The sequence below is a fragment of the Podarcis cretensis genome, assembly GCF_951804945.1.
Source record: "Podarcis cretensis genome assembly, chromosome: 8".
Lineage (NCBI taxonomy): Eukaryota > Metazoa > Chordata > Lepidosauria > Squamata > Lacertidae > Podarcis > Podarcis cretensis.
In genome coordinates, this window is record NC_137177.1 from 74682766 (window position 1) to 74702608 (window position 19843).

Sequence of the window (19843 nt, forward strand, 5' to 3'; positions counted from 1 at the left end):
ATAAAAATTATAATAATAATTTGGAGGGGCACAGGCTTTCCATCTCAGGACTAAAGGCTCCTGGGAAGGGGGAAGAGCCATTCAGAAAGGAGTCTCCCTGCTGTGTCTCTGCATGAGTAGCTGTTCTGCCTTCTGTTAAGACTAATTAAAACAGAGGCTGCTGTTTACACTTCCAAATTGCATCAGCCATGGCCAGCATGATTAATGGTTGGTGTTGACATGAATCGGGAGTCCAGCAACCTCTGGAGGGCCTCGGATTTTCATTCCCAATTTTAACAGCTTGTAGAAATGCTTTAGGGGGTGCTTCTTTGGGCATATGGGGAAGAAAAGCACACTTGAGTGGCAGAGTACATGCAGAGTCTCTGCACTCACTGTTCAGGTGGGAAGAGATGGGGGTGGCTGTTTTCTGCCTGAGACCCCAGTGAGCTGCTGCCAGTCAGAGTGGTAGATTATCCTGGGCAAGAGGGTCTGATCTAGCAGGCAGCATCTTGGGTTATTGCTATGACTCACTGCTTTGCAATTGTCTCCTGGCCATCTTCATACAGCAGCCTTGCTCTGTATGGTACTGGTTTTAAACCAGTTGCCCAAGTGTCTCAGGGCTCGTGGGTTCACCTGCAAACTGGAGAAACTTGTGAACGTCTTTTTCACACGCACCACAACGAAGTACACATTGCAACCTGTCGGCTACTACAGGATACTTCTTTCAAGCTTATCTCCAGCAGAAGGCAAGGTGACCCAGCAAGCACCACGTTGGTGAACCCTGGTGAGCTTTCAAAAAATGAAAATGCAGAGGAAGAGGGTCAGGGAGGTAAGGTTGAGCCTTTTAAATGCCCAGAGGGAGCATTCGAAGAGATGGCGCTGTCCCTCTCAGGAACACACACTGGGCAGTCCTTCTTTTGGGTAGCGCTCCTTACCGATGTCCCATGAACGGTTGTAGCTCAGTGGGACAGCATCTTCAAAGGGTCCCAGGCTCAGTCCCCAGCACTACCAGGTAGGGTTTGGAGAGACCTGCCTGAAATCCCAGAGAGCTGCTGCCAGTCTGTGTCAGCAGTATTGAGCTAGATAGACCAATGGTCTGAATTGGGGTAAGGAGCCTCTTGTTTTCCTATTTAAAGGAGCCCTTCATTCAGAACCATGAAGACCACGCTTCTTCTTTTAGTTGCAGGGGAAGAGCTGTTGCAAGCTGGCAGAGCACCTGCTTTGAGTGCAGAAGGTCCCAGGTTCAATCCCCGGTAGGCCTGAAATCCTGGAGACCTGTTGAAACTGAACCATATGGATTGGATGGGAAGGGCAATGAGGCCAAGGTTCCCCATGCTGGCTTTTGAGCATCTGGGCTGCCTTCAACATTTGTTGTACTCAGAATCCATTCATTGAGATGAATGGGCATGACTAGCTTGAGCCCATTAATCCCAGTGGGTCTGCTCTGAGTAACAGCGGCAGCTGGTCCATGAGGGCAAAAGGGGCACTGCCACACCAACCTATTTGCAGACAGCAGCCACCTTGTTGCATTTGTACAACTCAGCAGGGAGGAGGAGGAGGAGGATGAAACTAGAATGAGTTTCCTCTGCCTGCCGCAGAATCATTGGGACTTTACCTTTCTAGAAGTGCTGGTATCAGCATAATTTCTCTTCCTGTCCTTTTTCTCCAGCGAGGCCTGCAAGCTTTGCTCTCTGCAGAATGAAGCTTCCAAGACAAGCAGGGACCTCTATCCAAGTTCGGTCGAGGGCACCAGAAGCTCTTACTCAAAGTCCACCTAGCTTAGCACCCTGCTTCCAAAGGGGCCCGGCCCGGTGGTCCTACATAGACCACACAGCGCCTGTAGGGCAGATAACCCCTTTCTGCTGGTACTGCACAGCAGTTGACATTCAGAGGTATGGAATAGACAAATCTGTCATAAAACCATAGGATCACAGGATCTAATCCGCTCTCTGCAATGCAGGAATCGCAGTGAAATAACCCCTGACAGATGGACAATGTGGGCCTTATTTAGAGACCTCAAATGAAGGAGTGTTCGCCACCTTCCCAGGTAGTTATTCTTAATGTTTAGTTGGTATCCCATTTCTTATAATTTGAATCCATTGGTTTGAGCAGCAGAAAACAACCTTGCTCCATATTCAGATAGTTGAAGATGGCGGTCATATCTCCTCTTTTCCAGGCTAAGCATGCCCAACTTCCTCGACTGTTCCTCATAAGGCTTGGTTCACAGACCCTTGATCATCTTGGTTGCCCTCCTCTGTACACGTTCCAGCTTGTCAATATCCTTTTTAAATTGTGGCGCCCAGAACTGAATACAGTACTCCAAGTGGGGATCTGACCAAGGCAGAACATAGCGATACTATTATTTCCCTTTGTCTGGACACTATACATCTGTTGATGCAGCCGAGAACTGAGCTAGTTTCCCCGCCGCCCCCCACTGCATCACATTGGTGACTCATGCGAAGTTTGTGGTCTACAAAGACCACTAGATGGGACGCGGGTGGCGCTGTGGGTTAAACCACAGAGCCCAGGACTTGCCGATCAGAAGGTCAGCGGTTTGAATCCCTGCAATGGGGTGAGCTCCCATTGCTCGGTCCCTGCTCCTGCCAACCTAGCAGTTCGAAAGCATGTCAAAGTGCAAGTAGATAAATAGGTACTGCTCCGGCGGGAAGGTAAACGGCATTTCCGTGCGCTGCTCTGGTTCGCCAGAAGCGGCTTAGTCATGCTGGCCACATGACCCGGAAGCTGTACGCCAGCTCCCTTGGCCAATAAAGCGAGATGAGTGCCACAACCCCAGAGTCGGCCACGACTGGACCTAATGGTCAGGGGTCCCTTTACCTTAAGACCACTAGATCCTATTCGCATACCCTTGGCTCTGGCTCCCCCTACTGTTGGGCTCCCGACCAGACGCAATGCACACCAGGCACCGTTCCTTGGAAACAAACTATTTAAGCTGGTAAGAGAGAAGAAATGCTGATTACTACAATTTACTCATATAAACGGAACGAGTGTGAGCTGACTCAGAAAGAGGAAATGGATTTTGGTCTCCATTTAGAAAGAAAAACCCAGCAACAAAGGTCTTCTGCTGGGAACTTCCCTCTGGTTCAAGGCTGAAATTTGCCTGTCAGCCTCCAGAGTCTGCATGCTTTTCTCTTCCTGCTCCGCTTCGATGAAGACAGCAACTGGCACAGCCACGCTGAAGCTGGCCATGAACTACAGCCTGGGACTCGCTCTGCTCTTGATCTTCATTTTGCCCATGCAAACCGTGGGGGGCTTAAAGTGTGCCGAGAACGAATACCCGCTTTGGAACTCGAAGTGCTGCAGGAAATGTCCACCAGGTAACTTAACGCTGAAGGTAGGGTGTCAGGTGGTTGCCAAAGTCAGGTGGATGCTGTTGGAGCCCAACTCTCTCGCATCATCCCCCAACCAGTTTGGTCCAACAGATGGGGAAGATGGGTTGGGCGGTCCAGCATCATCCAGGGATGTATGGCATTTGGGGGAGCCATACGGACTAGAATGTTAGTTAGCAAAAAGAACTCCAAAACACAACAGGGACAAGTAATCTGTGACTCCCCAGATGTTGGGCTGCAACGTTCATCAGCCCCCAGACAGCTGGATTCAAGGCAACACCTGGAGGACCACAGATTCTGCAGTTGAGGTTAAATGGCAAAGTGTGTGTGTGTGTGTGTGTGTGTGTGTGAGAGAGAGAGAGAGAGAGAGAGAGAGAGAGAGAGAGAGAGAGAGAGAGGAAGGTTGCTTTCAGACTTGTTTATTGAGCACCCATCCTGATTTGTTTGTGGAAAGATTAAACTGGAGGTTCCCAAACTTTGGTCCTCTGGCCACCCATGCCTCACTCAGGGGATTCGCACTGCATCTGTGGATTTGCGGTTGAAGGAGGAGGTGAAACACCCGTCACGTAAAATACAGTGGTACCTCAGGTTACAGACTCTGCTAACCCAGAAATAGTGCTTCAGGTTAAGAACTTTGCTTCAGGATGAGAACAGAAACCGTGCTCCGGCGGCGCGGCTGCAGCAAGAGGCCCCATTAGCTAAAGTGGTGCTTCAGGTTAAGAACAGTTTCAGGTTAAGAACGGACCTCCGGAATGAATTCAGTACTTAACCTGAGGTACCACTGTATCCCCATTGATTTTTTAACTGTGCTGTTATTGCTTCTTTCATTTCTCTTCTTGCATTACGGTCTGAAGTCTATTGGAATTCAAGTTGCAATACAATCAGATTCAACATCTGAGAGATGTATTTGATGCAGCAAAAATATAATGAGAAACGATACAGCGTCTAGCACAGTGCACTGCAATTGGTGCAGAAGGAGAAGGGAAAGCAGGGATTGGTCCAGCAAGACCTGTAGCCATTTTTCCATGGGTGGGAAGGAGCGGTGAGAGCTGGGGAAGCCCTGGATTAGACAATGCCAGGTATTTACTGAGCAATTCCTTCCGAGTTGTTTGTGGGGTGGTTAGATATTACGTCAAGCAGATCTTCATCCCATGCCTTCCATGTGTTTCCCCATCAGTTTCCTCATGGCAAAAGCTCTGAACCTTTTATCGGAGTGGGGGGGGGGGTTGCAGAAAAAAGGTTTGGTGCACAAGAGCGCCAACTATGCAACCTTGATTTGCCTGCATGTGCTTAAATCCAAAAATAGTGATGATCTGGATTGCAGGGAATGGGAGGGATGACCCTATAATGGAAGGGGATTTTGTTATGCATTTATTTATTGCAATGCACTCTTTGTGGGGATGCAGTGGAAGAAGACTGAGAAACTTTGATTGGTCCAAAATTCAGCAGCCAGATTTCTGGTTAGCTTTCTGTTTAGATAACCCCTGTTTTAAAACAGCTTTAGTGGCTGCCATTTCATTTCTGGGCCCAATTCAAGGTGCTCACATTGGTGTTTAAAGCCCTCCGTGGCCCAGGCCCCGAATAACTGAAAGACCATTTCCTTCCCTGCAGACCCTCTGGGTTTCTGAGTTGGTCTGAGGGGTACCCTCTTGGTAGTTCCTCCATCCTTAGAGGTTCAGTGAGGGTAGCAGCCCAGGACAGGGCCTTCTCTGTGGTGGCCCCTAAGTTGTGAAACTCCCTCCTCATGGAGGTGCACCTGGTGTCTTCACCACACAGCTTCCACTGAATGCTGAAGACACACCTCTTCACCCTGGCTTTTGAGGTGTATAGTATACTTTTTTCAGGCCCACTTTTTGTGATTCCACGTTGTTCCAGACTGTTTGGGTCAAAATACAAGAATCCTAAATATCCAGCTACATTTGAAACGTTTGGGGATTGTTTCACCATTGTGTGTCCCTGCCCTTCACCCCTTTTTCTCAGCACCCCTTTTTCTGTTTAGGAAAAGAGTTGGCAAAACGTTGCACGGTGTCTACCGACTCAACCTGTGAGCCATGCGACCATGGCTACTACAATGAGGGCTACACTGAATCGAGGTGCAAGCGTTGCACAACCTGCTCCAAAGGTGAGGTCCTGTTCACAACCACACACACACACACACAAATGTGCCTCAGAATATGTGGGGAAATAAGCATGATTGGGAATGGGAGGAAATGAAATTGACAGATCTGTTGCCCCAGAAGAGACAGTAAGGCAGACACCAAGCCAGACTGAACTTCAGATTATGATTGTTATGATTATGATTATTAATGTATGAGTTTGGGGTGCTAAGATAATAATAATAATATAATTTATTATTTTTACCCCGCCCATCTGGCTAAGTTTCCCCAGCCACTCTGGGCGGCTCTCAATCAAGTATTAAAAACAATACAGCGTTAAATATTAAAAACTTCCCTGAACAGGGCTGCCTCCAGATGTCTTTTAAAGATAGGATAGCTACTTATTTCCTTCACATCTGAAGGGAGGGCGTTCCACAGGGTGGGCGCCACTACCAAGAAGGCCCTCTGCCTGGTTCCCTGTAACCTTACTTCTCGCAATGAGGGAACTGCCAGAAGGCCCTGGGCGCTGGATCTCAGTGTAGGTGCTAGACCCCTCTAATCCCAGCAAGCATTAGAATTTAATTAAGGTGTCTAATTCTTGGAATAGCCAGGCTAGCCTCCTGGTGAAGCTTAGTGTGAGATGGCAAATCCCTCCCTCAAGGGCAGAGTTTGAAGTTGAAAGGGGCAGTGGCATGACTTAGAAATAAAGCAGCAAACTGGAGAGAGAGTCAGAGAAATGTCTGAGAGCAATGTCTGATTTCTGTTTGAATCCAAGGCTGCGGCTTTGGAAGAAACAAGACCCTTTTGGGGTGTTAATGCTGTAAACCCTTCCACTGCAGGCTCAGCTTGTAAATAAACCATAGATCATAAAGACACCGCAGTCTCCGCTGTGCCTCATTCCAAAGGGAAACACGAACCTTGGGATATCGCCCTGCTCAGAGGAGTGGAAAACAGCACATTATTATTTAGACTGGTGGTTTTCTTTCAAAGAGTGGTGGATATCTTCAACAAACATACCATTATGATGTTTGAGGCAGCTTTACTTGGACATAATAACAGCAGACACCGGGGAGGTAAAGGGGTAAAGGGGACCCCTGACCATTAGGTCCAGTCGTGGCCGACTCTGGGGTTGCGGCACTCATTTCACTTTATTGGCCAAGGGAGCCGGCGTACAGCTTCCGGGTCATGTGGCCAGCATGACTAAGCCGCTTCTGGCGAACCAGAGCAGCACACGGAAACGCCGTTTACCTTCCCGCCGGAGTGGTACCTATTTATCTGCTTGCACTTTCACACGCTTTTGAGCTGCTAGGTTGGCAGGAGCTGGGACCAAGCAACGGGAGCTCACCTCATTGCGGGGATACACCGGGGGACCCCCCCCCCCCCACAAAAGGCCTGTAAATTACACAGGCTTTTATAGGGCATTCCCGGACCTTAGCTTTACACGTGCATAGAAATTAGGTTATGTTCTCAGAGGCAAAGCATGCCTGCATTATCAGAGCTGGACGCCTGATTCGGCAGGAAGAAAATGGTGCCTACTTTCTGTCAGACCATCTCAAGGCTGAGTCCTTCCTACACAAACATTCTTGACACGTCCTTAAGACACTCTGAGTAAGGAGGTTTTCTGAACAATATCCTCTCACATACTCGTGTGCACCTCTCATCACATGTAGTCTATCTATCCCAGCATATACTATAATTCCCACTACATCTTCCGGGACCGGAATGGAGATTCAGAATGAGCCCTCCAGACTCCTAATGGGACCTTCACTGCAAGTGCCTTATGCTCTGTCTGCTCTCAGCATAGGCTCTCAGCCAAATCCTGATCCCTGGGACCTCTTTTCTGCTACCACTGATCTATGGCATCCCCCCCCCCCCCAATCTGCTTTCCGCCAGATCAGGCCAGTGGTTTATCACCTACAGGAGTGGGGAGCCTCCTTCTTTTCAGCTAGCACATCTCGTTCCATCTTCATTTTTTTCTTTTTTCTTCTGCAGAGAAGGGACTCCGGGAGAAGGAGTCATGTAAAACAATCGCCAACACAGTCTGCACATGCCTCCCAGGCCATTTTCCAGCCAGTGGAAATTTTGGCGAAAAGAGTGAGTACTGAGTTTTCTGAAGTCCAAGACCGGTGGTGGCCTGTCTAAATATATTGCTAGTGGAAGCCACTTCTTGACTGTTCCTAGCCAAAGTAGGAAGTGACATGCCAAGCACGAATCCAGCCTGCTCCAGTATTGCCTTATTTCTTAGGGATTTATTGCAGATATTAATATCACACAGTTTGAAGCAACTGGATCCATAAGAACTGACTCCTTTCAGGAGAAATTATTCTCCAGACCCATAAAGATATGATTCAAAGTTTTACTGGCAGAACTTTCTTTGCAACAGAATTAAAACATCAAGTGTACATAAAAAGTGTCTTGTGACATGCTCAGCATCTTACAAAATATGAAATAATTTCAACAGACCTAGAAGCAGAGATCTGTCTCTTCCCACAGCATCCATTTCTAGCCTGGAGCTGTTTTCTCTCTCTTAGTCAGAGAGGGTCTTTTACATGTTCTTACTTCACAGAGCCTTGAGACAAAGGACACAAAGGCAACTCCCCACAAAATGGAGATTTGCAACCCAATACCTTCATTGCATGATCTAAGGTTACAACACTCACACGTTAGCTACCAAAGAACACCAATTAGTTAGTTAATAATCAACTCAGCAAGAGCTCAGAGTGCTCTTCTGGGCTTTCATAATGGGGGATAATCCCCACGTTAAACCTTTTCACCAATACACATTTGGGCATTCTAATTTCAGTGTCAGTTATTAAACAATTATAATTAACAGGACTATCCAAATTTACCTTTCCTTTGTACTTTGCAAGCATGAGCCAAGCACTTGTTTGTTTGTTTGTTTGTTTGTTTGTTTGTTTGTTTGCTTGCTTGCTTGCTTGCTTGTGCAGTTTTCCCCACAAAAACCTGCACTTTACAGCTGAATGGGAAGAAACGTTAATCCATGGAAAACCTGAATTGCTTGTTTGTTGTGATTCAGCTTTAAAGAGCAGGTTTTTGCAGTGAAAGCTCTGGAGCTTTAAAGTGTGGCCCTGTGTCTGCAAAGTGCAGGGCAAAATTAAGTGTGGACAAGCCGTTAGTTCACTTTTTAAAAACTGTTTTGTTTCTTATCATTTCAGTCTGTAAACCCTGTCCCAGTGGGCAGTTTCTCAAAAGAGGGGATGTAAAATGTCAGTCTTGGCCAGAGTAAGTATTGTTCAGCAAAAGATAATGTTTAAGGGCAGCTGATGTTGGTAGGGTCAGCAGAATTGGGATAGATACATGATAGACAGATAGCTAGATACTCAGATTTACAGTTATTTATTACATTTATGTACATTTTCTTATAAGGAATTCTCCTCTCCCCATTTCACCCTCACAACAACCTGGTGAGGTAGGTTAGGCTGAGAGACAGTGACTGGCCCAATGTTATAACCATTTTATTTTATAAAAAAACATATACTTGTTAATGGCAAAATAGGTTTCACATGTATAAAAGCTCATTGCACAAATTTTAATACATAAACATCCATAATTTAAACATATATCAATAATAACAACAATAATTTTGTAGTCATTTTTATAATTTTAAGTTGTTTAAAACTGTTCTAATATTGTGTTTTAATACTAATGTCATGTTTTACTTGTTGTTTCAATTGCTGTAGTCTTAAACATACACATCCTCAGGTGTTAAAAGTAGTAAGGCTTAGCTCCTTAGGTTGGGTACCAAGACAATCCAATGAAGGCATTAAAATATAAGCATTTAAAACGTAATTGAACAATTCCATTAAAACAAAATATAGAAAATTAAACTGGAGACTTGGGGTCATGAGATCAAGGGAACACCTGTGCAAATGGGCGTGTCTTTGAAAACCGGCAGAATGCCAATATAGATGGGGACTGATTTATCCTAAAAATATTGAAATGTTCTTCTTCTTTTTTGCTCGCAACTTTCCTCTGTGGATCCAAGAGTGACGACTGTCACACGTCAGCCTAGTTCAGAACGGGGGCATGGTGTGTTGACTACGGACCCCACATTTACTCGCACTGTTTCGTCCACTCGTGTGAAAGTGATGGATCTAGGAGCATCTGGAGCGTTAGGACCCGAGAGCCGGAGTAAGGGGGAGAAATGTCAATTCCTCTGCTAATTTCTCTTGTTCCGTTGCTTTCAATTGGGGGGTCACCAACATGGTGCCTGTAAGTGCAATGGTGCCCTTAAGGTCTTTTCCTGGTGCTCACAAAGACTCTGAGCCCCACCCCCTTGAAAATGATGTAGAGCTGAAGGAGGAAGTTGGAAATGCGACACTCTTCCCCACTTCCTTTTTCAGCTCTATGTGCTTTTCAAGGCTCAGGTTAGCCCTGCTGGCTCCACCAATCACCCAACTCATTTTTCTAAAGGATTTGTGTGTGTTTGCCCACTTTCTGTCTCTTGGGTGAAGGGAGAAGTGACCAGAGGAGCTGCTCAAAAGTCCAAATGTACCCCCCAACCAAAAAATGTTGGCACCCCCCTGCTTCTATTTTTTCATGGGCTCACTCTGGCCTGTACTTCATTCTTTCTCAATCCCGTCTTAAAGCAGATAATCTACACATATTCTGCAAAATATACATTTTTAAAAACTTACCCCAAACTGACTTAATAGATGCAGCAATTCCAAAACATGTAGGGTTGGGCCCAGACTATGGGTTATAGCCAATGCAACCCTACTCAGAGTAGACCCATTGAAATTAATGAACCTTAGTTAGGCATGAGCGGCATTGAGCACCTGCCCTGAAGTTATCAAACCCACTGAAGTTAATGGATATAACTTAGGGTCATTCATATTAATGTGTCTCAGTATCCATGATTAAACAGGACGTGGGTGGTGCTGTTGGTTAAACCACAGAGCCTAGAACTTGCCGATCAGAAGGTCGGCGGTTCGAATCCCTGCCATGGAGTGAACTCCCGTTGATCGGTCCCTGCTCCTGCCAACCTAGCAGTTTGAAAGAACGTCAAAGTGCAAGTAGATAAATAGGTACTGCTCCAGCGGGAAGGTAAACGGTGTTTCCGTGCGCTGCTCTGGTTCACCAGAAGCAGCTTAATCATGCTAGCCACATGACCCGGAAGCTGTCTGCGGACAAACGCCGGCTCCCTCGGCCTATAGAGCGAGATGAGCGCCGCAACCCCAGAGTTGGCCACGACTGGACCTAATGGTCAGGGGTCCCTTTACCTTTACTTATCCATGATTACCAGCAATCCTATCCATGATTACCAGCAAGTAATCCCCATTGAACTAAATGGGGCTTGCTGCTGAGTCGATAAGCATAAGGTTGTACTTAGGGTCACTTTGAGCCCATTGAAACCATAGAATGGTAAGAGTTGTAAGAGTTGGAAGGGGCACAAAGGGACATCTAGGCCAACCCCCTGCAACAAGACTTAAGTCATGATTCCAAACTGAATTTGGAATCTATTTCCCCTTTTCTAATCATCCACGGGACGCAGGTGGCGCTGTGGGTTAAAGCCTCAGCGCCTAGGGCTTGCCGATCGAAAGGTCGGCGGTTCGAATCCCTGCGGCGGGGTGCGCTCCCGCTGCTCGGTCCCAGCGCCTGCCAACCTAGCAGTTCGAAAGCACCTCCGGGTGCAAGTAGATAAATAGGGACCGCTTACCAGCGGGAAGGTAAACGGCGTTTCCGTGTGCGACTCTGGCTCGCCAGAGCAGCGATGTCACGCTGGCCACGTGACCCGGAAGTGTCTCCGGACAGCGCTGGCCCCTGGCCTCTTAAGTGAGATGGGCGCACAACCCCAGAGTCTGTCAAGACTGGCCCGTACGGGCAGGGGTACCTTTACCTTTACCTTTAATCATCCACACCTTTTTTAATGGAAAATTCGGAACATCTCTGAGCCACTCTGAGGTGGGATTTGGAGAGTTAACTCCTAGCTTTATAGCTGATTCAATGAGCCATTAAAATCTCCCCCTGGACAGCTTTAATGTTTGACCTCTCTCCTCTGTCTTTTAGTGTTGGTACTGATCATCTCCATCACTGTAGCGCTGCTTCTTGCAGTGGGAGGGGTGGCCTATTTTCTAATTTGGGGGAAATCCAAGAGGAAAAAGGTGGAGGTCAAGGCAAGGACTGAGGCGCTGTCAAGAATGCTTCAGGAAGGTATGTCCAGAGCGAGAATGAATGACACAAAAATCAAACAGCAGTATTTGTTTGTTTGTTTGTTTGTTTGTTTATGTATTGCATTTGTAATAAACAAAAATCTGCCCTTATTCCCTTATGTGGAACACAAGAGCCCTTATAGAGTCCTTTGTAGGTTCTCCATCGGTCGGAGAAAATAACCAGAGAATATTGAGAAGCAAAGCAGCTAGTAAGCCTGATCTTGAACTGTTGCAACAGGGTGCTCCCCTCACACGCAGGAAAGGAGGAGGACCCCGAAACAAGGCCCTTATATAGACATTTTAAATTGCCTGCCCTGGAGTCCAAGACCACCCCCCAGATACATCATACCTACATCACAGAAAGGGCGGTCTACAACAGAAATCTGAGTGCGTTGTTTATCTCCTGTCTGGCAGGTTACCTGTTAATGGTCACTTGATTGGATACCCTGGGGAGCCTGGCCAGTCTTTTGTAATGACAAATAGTTCCTGAGCCAGGTCACAGGCTCACCCTATTCATACACAGACATACCCATAAGACAGGATTTGTGAACGAAAAGACGATGGGGAAGCTTTTCCATTTTCCTTCAACCTTGCAGAGAAATATTTGAGGTCAATTTGGGAGGGACAAAATGGTTTCAGGACATTTTCTGTGGGGCTTCAGACATGTGGTTTATATATGCAGTTATGAACATTTATTATATAGGTAAAGGTAAAGGTACCCCTGCCCGTACGGGCCAGTCTTGACAGACTCTGGGGTTGTGCGCCCATCTCACTTAAGAGGCCAGGGGCCAGCGCTGTCCGGAGACACTTCCGGGTCACGTGGCCAGCGTGACATCGCTGCTCTATACATAGCCTTAAATTTTTTATTTCACATTTATATCCCACCTTTGTCTCCAAGGAGCTCAAGATGGAAATGCATAGTTCTCTCTTCTGCTTCCATTTAACCCCGCCACACACAACAACCCTGTGAGGTAGGGTAGACTGAGAGGCAGTGACTGGCCCAAAGTCACACCCAATGAGCTGTGGGGCTGAGTGGTTTAACTACTAAACCACACTGGCTATGAGCTTTCTGAAACAATATGCAAACTGAAACACAGCTAGCCTTCAAAACTCCTACGGAGAGCTGCAATTCCAGGAGTAGTTTAACCATCAACCCCCCTATCCTCCCAGGGAACTCTGGGAATTTCAGCTCTTTGAGGGGAGTAACGGGTCTCCTAACAACAACCAGCACCTTTAACCAAATTACAACTCCCATAATTCTTTGGGGGCAGCCATGACAGTTTAAAGTGGTATCGCAGCACTTAAAGTGAATGTGGCTTCGGCGAAGCTTCCCAAATCTGGTTTCCTTCAGAAACTGCAGGACTATAACTCCTGTCGCCCGTTTGGAGCTTTTGGAAACCAGAACCCAACAATTTATAGATGACCACCTGTTCTTTGGCTCTGATCTGGATCAGAAAGTCCATGTTCTAAGATGACCTTCTCTAGTTTTAGAAACAGGATATGCTTTCTGTGCACAGGTTGTTCCTCACACCTTATCCATACCCTGATTTAAGCTGGACATCCCGGAATTGCAGAAGTCATTCTTGGCTTCTGATTGGATCCTGGAATGTCCCGGTTTTTTTGGTTTGGCGCTCTGGCACGAGTGAGCTGGCTTGTGCCAGTGCACCAGAACAAAAGGGGTTTGGTTTTTGGTCTCGCGCTCTGACACTGGTCAACTAGTTCCTGCGAGAGCTCGGGACCAAAAAACGCGAAGCATCCCAATTTGGATCACCCAGATGTTGAAGCTTATGCTTACCTGTCTTCTCCACCTTCACCTTTGCAATTCCCTCCTCCTCATCTTTCAGACGGAAGAAGCAGTTACCGAATTCCCATCCAGGAGGAGCAAGTCGACAGCAAATCAACCTTTGTGCAAAACTAACCTGATGAAGAAGAAAAATTTGCAACTTTAACCTCTGAGCCAGAAGTCATGGACTTCAAGATTCCCCTCCCTTTCTCCCCGGATTTGACCCCTGGTCATTCTTCCTCCCCCCCCCCACCTACTTAACATCCCTTTTTTGTTTTATTTATACTTTAAAGCCATGTTTCTCAACTTGGTGGGCATATGAAGATCTTGGGTGTGTTTGTTTCAAAAGCAACAAAAAAGTAAATCTACATAAATAAGAAAAATCAAAAGTCACAAAATTCGAATCCATTTGAAAATTCAAAAGAACAAATTAGGGGAGCCAGGTTTGAAAGGAGTGTGGTGGAATCTTTTACTTTAGCTACAAGTGGCTATTAAAAAAATAAAATTGAGAAACACAGCCTTAAAGCAATATTCGAGAACTCCTGATATTGCTAGACTACAACTCCCATTGGCCATGCTTGCTGGGGCTGATGGGAGTTAGAGTCCCAGCAACATGATTCTTCACCCCAACCCTATAGATCTGTGTTGGCAGCAGTGCCCTAAGTTACATTAAAGTGATAACAGTGTATTGTTAACGTTCTACTGACTTGCCCTTCGGTAGATCTAGTATTCCCCCTATTTTAAAACCCCTTCCACCAGCCCCAAGGGATTCCTTCCACATTGGAAAGGGGAGCTTGGCGGCATTAGAAATAGGGATGTTTAGTTACCTGTATCAGGCTGGACTAAGCGACGATCCCTTTAGTAATAATAGTTCAAAAACCATCAGTAGTTTACACTTGGGGTCAACCCATTGAAACCAATGGGAGCCAAAGAACTCAGGAATAGATTCAAGACAGCCAAAAAGAAGTACACAGCGTAATAGACTGTGGAACTCTCTCCCACAAGAGCCAGTGGTGACTTTAAAAGAGAGGAAATCCAATGAGGAGTAGGCCTGATGGCTACCAGCCAAAATGGCTATGTTCTCCCTCCACTGTGAGAACAGGATCCTGTTCCAGAAGGCTCTTCTTATGTTCTTTGCCATCACTATTAACTTTAATGGGTCTACTCTGAGTAGGACTAGCATTGGCTATGGCTGTGCAGGCACATAGACCCATGTTTTCCTATCTGCTTCCAGTGTGAGCTCGGGGGGGGGGGGTTATATCCAACTTTTAAGTTTCTTACTGCCATTTCAGTCGGCATTTGTAAGTTACCTTAACACCACAGGTCCTGAAAACATGTGTCTATATTTTATTATTTTATTTTGTACAGCACCTGGTTATTTCAGGTGCTTTATATGTAATAAACACGGCAGTTATTCCACATTATTCCATGTGGAGTTTCGGAGTGTGCATTTGAGGAGAAGTGGTCAACCTTTTTTTTGACTTAATGTTTGGTTGTGGGGTAAAACACTTCAAAGCAACAATTGCCTATGAATTTTTCACAAGGCGTGTTTTGCTTGACGATTGCTTAAACAGATTGCAGCAAATTTACTGTGTGTTACTTTTGGAAATATTAGGTTTGGTTCCAGATAGGGAATTTGAAAGACCCAAAGATAAGTAAAATATTTTAGGGGTGTTCTCTTAAACCATCCTTGCAACTAAGTGTACTAAATATATTAGCCTGTAATTTTTTTAATTAATTCGTTAATATTTTTTTATTTTGCCAGCCTGCTGGGACTGTCCAAAGAGGGTGTCAGTGGGGAAAAGGGGGCACCGCCCCACCAAGCTCAGCTTGCCCCACCTGCCTGCTTTCTTACCACCTCCCAGCTTCCTCCTCCTTATTCTCAGACTTGCCCCTTGTAGAACTCAGCAGGGGAGGAAGATGAGGACAGAACCAGAATTAGTTGGCTCTGGTTCTGCCTGGCGTTGTCGTCCCCTGGCTCTGCCTACTATGTTGGGCATACAGGAAGGGAGGTCAGTCTGGTAGCGACAAGGGGCAGGGCCTTTTCTGTGGTGTCCCCATGATTACAATACTCTCCCTCTCCTGAGATATACAATCGGCCCTCTGGGAACAAATGCAGGAGTGCAATTAATTAGAGCAGGCATAGGCAAACTCGGCCCTCCAGATGTTTTGGGACTACACCTCCCATCATACCTAGCTAACAGGACCAGTGGTCAGGGTTGATGGGAATTGTAGTCCCAAAACATCTGGAGGGCCGAGTTTATCTATGCTTGAATGAGAGGTTCCAGTAGGCTGTAACCTCTTTTTTTTAATCTTATGCTGGCAGGACTGGCTGTGATATATTAATAAGTTGATTTTTTTTTAATGCAGCCCAAATGTCAGAGTTAACAGAGAAGCAGAGAATTAAAGAGTTGGAAGGCACCCCAAGCGTCGCCTAGTCCAACCCCCTGAAATGCATCTTGAATTTTGACAATTCACTGGGCGGTGGGGTTTTGTTTTTGTTTTTATTTACCTGTGGAATAGGTATATTTTCCGTTTTGCTTTTCGGCGGATATTCTACACAGTCAGCTCTTGCACCATGGGAGTGACAAACACCTGAATGTTAGGCAGCTACCGTAACAAATAAAAACGTATTCAGTTCTGTCTGTGTGGTGATTAAACTAACCCCACTTTAGTTTCTAATCCAGATTAATTCATCCGGAATAAAAGAATATCCTTGTTTGCGCCAGCCCAGCCCAGCTGGGTGGCAGCCAAGAAAGCTGAACACTGGAAGACTACAGACAAGACAAAAGGAAGAAGGACCTCTTAGTTAAACTATGGAACTCATTGCCACAGGAGGCAGGGATGGCCACCAATTTGAATGGCTTTGAAAGAGGGCTAGACAAATTGACAGAAGACAAAGCTGTTCTTCTGGCCATGATGGCTCTGCTTTGCCACCACAGCTGGAGGCAGCAAACCTTCTGAACACCAGTTGCTGAAAACCACAGGAGGCGAGAGGGGTCTCGTGCTCAGGTCCTGTTTGTTTCGAGCTTACCATTGGGGCATCTGGTTAGCCACTGTGAGAACAGGATGTTGGACTAGATGGGCCTTTGGCCTGATCCAGCAGGGCTTATGTTCTTAAGGGTGGGATATCATTATTTTTTTCCAGTCCTAGGGGTTGTATATCAATGAACTCTACTCAGAGTAGACCCACTGAAGTAAATAGACCTGTTTCTGTCCATAGCTGAACATCCTTTCCCCCTTTGGAGATGCAAAGAGGTCGAGGGAACTTTTTTTCATATGTGGTGGACTTGTAAAAGCGTACAGTGGTACCTCGGGTTAAGTACTTATTTCGTTCCGGAGGTCCGTTTTTAACCTGAAACTGTTCTTAACCTGAAGCGCCACTTTATCTAATGGGGCCTCCTGCCGCCGCCACGCGATTTCTGTTCTCATCCTGAAGCAAAGTTCTTAACCTGAAGCACTATTTCTGGGTTAGCAGAGTCTGTAACCTGAAGTGTATGTAACCTGAAGCGTATGTAACCCAAGGTACCACTGTATTGGGAAATGATCCATAATGAATTGGGGGAAAAAATGTTTTAAAGTACTTCCCCCATCCCCAAACCCAGAGTCCTTTCTGTTGGGGATAATTCAGACTGAAATTCCCAGGTGTCAAAAAAGGTTATTTATGTATGCCACTACTGCAGCCCGTGTTTTGTTAGCCCTCAAATGGAAAACGAGCGAGGTCCCAACCAAAGAAGAGTAGCAACTTAAGTTGACAGAATATACACAGCTTGCAGACTTAACATATAGAATAAGAAAACAAGAAGAACATACGTTTAGAGAAGATTGGAAAACGTTTATTGAATATATGGGAAATAACTGTGTACAGCTGAAAATGCTGGCAGCATTAAGATAGATTCAACAGCGTAAATAAGTTTTGATTGATGGAATACTGAATGGTATAAAGGTAAAGGTAAAGGGACCCCTGACCATTAGGTCCAGTCGTGGCCGACTCTGGGGTTACGTGCTCATCTCGCTCTATATGCCGAGGGAGCCGGCGTTTGTTCGCAGACAGCTTCCAGGTCATGTGGCCAGCATGACTAAGCCGCTTCTGGCGAAGCAGAGCAGCGCACGGAAACGCAGTTTACCTTCCCGCCGGAGTGGTACCTATTTATCTACTTGCACTCTGACGTGCTTTCAAACTGCTAGGTTGGCAGGAGTTGGGACCGAGCAACGGGAGCTCACCCCGTCGCAGGGATTCGAACCGCCAGCCTTCTGATCAGCAAGTCCTAGGCTCTGTGGTTTAACCCACAGCGCCACCCACGTCCCTGGACACTGAATGGTGTAGTTTCTGTAAAAAATGCAGGGATTTGTGGTATGCAAAATGAACCATGGAAAGAGAAGAATGGAAGTAACTGATATTTTAAGGATGTAAAAATTATTTTATTTTATTTTATATGATATGCATCCTTTCCCCCAAAGTGAACAGACCTCTGGGAAGCTCTTAAGCAGGACAATGGTGGTTGTGTTTGCCACCCTCTCCTTCTGTTGCCAACACAACATCTTGTGGTAGCCCGAGATGCTTCCTCTTGGCAGACAGACACCTGCCGGCTGGCGGCTTCGCTAGGTGACAGACATCCTTCATTGTTTCTCCTCCTACCCCATTTTCCATAAGAAACAGCTCAGGCAGAGAGCCTGCCTACGCAAAAAAAAAAAAAATCTGGCAGCTTCCTGGCTCTTAAAATAGCTAACAAGCTGCCACCGTTGATCTTATCTGCTGGTGTGATGAAGAGGGACTTTACCTTTTTAGAGGTACTGGTATCAGCACAATTTCTCTTCCTGTTCTCAGATGAGGCCTGCAAGCTTTGCTCTCTGCAGAATGAGGCTTCCGAGACAAGCAGAGGCCTCTGTCTAAGTTCAGTCAAGAGTGTCAGAAGATTTTACTAAAAGTCCATCTAGCTCAGCACCCTGCTTCCAAGAGAGCACAGCCCGGCGGTCTTGCAGAGCTTACCACCAGCGCCTGAAGGGCAAAGAATTTGTGAAACCCACATTTTAAGCCACTGAAGGCAGTGAAGGCAGGTGCCAGAGCAGCTAGCTCCGCCTTTGAGGGAATTCTGCATTATTTTTTATTTATTTTTAAATTCATTTTTTTGTTTGGGATTTTTACATACATTATATTATCTCCTTCCAGTGGGAATTCTGCATTATATACAAGGTTAGTCCTCTTCAGAGTAGACCCATTGAAACAAATGGGCATGGCTAACTTTTTTTGTTTGTTTGTTTTAAATGCTTTATTATTCATTTTCCATATATATACAACACGTAGTCATCTTCATTTCAGTCAGTCCAATAAAGATATCACAAAGGATATGTACAATTTCAACTTACGTGCTTTCCACACGAACCAATGACTTCTCATCCTCTCCCTATTTTCCTTTATATTAAACATCTTGCTTTGATTTATTATTACTATTTTATAAAAGTTCTCTTTTCGATTTCGATATCATATTCCATCATATGTATCATTTACAGAAATCATTCAAAGGCAACTACCGTGTTTAGATTACAGTTGCTTTTCAAATAATTTTTGAAATTACCCCATTCTAGAATGAACTCCTGTCTGGACTTATCTCTGATTCTTTACGAAAAAGAGGCTAATTCCGCACATTCTGTCAATTTGGATAACCATTCAACTCTGGTAGGGAGTTTGTCATTTTTCCAATATGTCGCAATAAGCACCCTCACAGCTGCGGTTGCATACAATTTTTTTCCCCTTATGCCCTTGGGGATGTCCGTGCCTGTAATACCCAGAAGAAATGCTTGACTAACTTAAGGTCCATTAGTTTTAAGGGGTCTCCTGTTGAGTTAAACCTTGCAGCCTTCTGTAACTAAATTACACAGCCGGTGAATAATAAGATCCTTTCATCAGCCATGAAACTGCTACAGAGGGGGGGGTTTGCCCTGCCGGACTTAAGACTTTACTATGAATCAGCAGCTTTCTGCTGGTTGAAACACTGGCTACTTCTTGAGAACACTGACATTTTGGACCTGGAAGGGTATGACAATAGTTTTGGTTGGCATGCATACTTATGGTACGACAAGGTAAAGGTGTATAAAAGTTTTAAAAACCATATTGTAAGGAAAGCATTGTATAACGTTTGGATTAGATACAAAGATTTGCTGGAAAGTAAAACCCCTAGGTGGGTGTCACCAATGGAAGCTAGGGAAGTAAAAAAGCTTAATATGGATTCTAAATGGCCAAAATATCATGAAATTTTAGAATATGATGGTGAAAGGGTGAAACTTCAGAGTTATGAGAAACTAAAGCCTAAGGTTCGAGATTGGCTGCATTACCATCAGATAAATGAGACATTTAAACAGGACAGGAAAATAGGATTTCAGAAAGAGAAGTCAAAATTAGAAACAGAACTGTTGGAATCCAATACTAAGAACTTATCAAAAATGTATAACTTGCTGCTAAAATGG

At 45.5% G+C, this 19843-nt stretch overlaps 1 protein-coding gene across 1 annotated transcript; it reads left to right on the forward strand.

Annotated features, from left to right (window-relative positions):
• Positions 1-3047: 3047 nt before the first annotated feature.
• On the forward strand, positions 3048-14119 carry TNFRSF4 (TNF receptor superfamily member 4). Its single transcript, XM_079986606.1, has 7 exons — positions 3048-3314; positions 5326-5448; positions 7415-7516; positions 8599-8665; positions 9429-9574; positions 11453-11596; positions 13440-14119. The coding sequence occupies exons 1-7, from the start codon at positions 3119-3121 to the stop codon at positions 13511-13513; spliced, it is 852 nt and encodes a 283-aa protein (XP_079842732.1). The 5' UTR covers positions 3048-3118; the 3' UTR covers positions 13514-14119.
• Positions 14120-19843: the final 5724 nt, after the last annotated feature.

What these genes read in the sequence shown, in the direction of transcription:
- TNFRSF4 (XM_079986606.1), top strand. Translation starts at nt 3,119, where the DNA reads ATGCTTTTCTCTTCCTGCTCCGCTTCGATGAAGACAGCAACTGGCACA. An exon ending in GTTAGGACCCGAGAGCCGGA is followed by an intron (nt 9,575 to 11,452) that starts GTAAGGGGGAGA and finishes TCTGTCTTTTAG; the next exon opens with TGTTGGTACTGATCATCTCC. An exon ending in GTCAAGAATGCTTCAGGAAG is followed by an intron (nt 11,597 to 13,439) that starts GTATGTCCAGAG and finishes CTCATCTTTCAG; the next exon opens with ACGGAAGAAGCAGTTACCGA.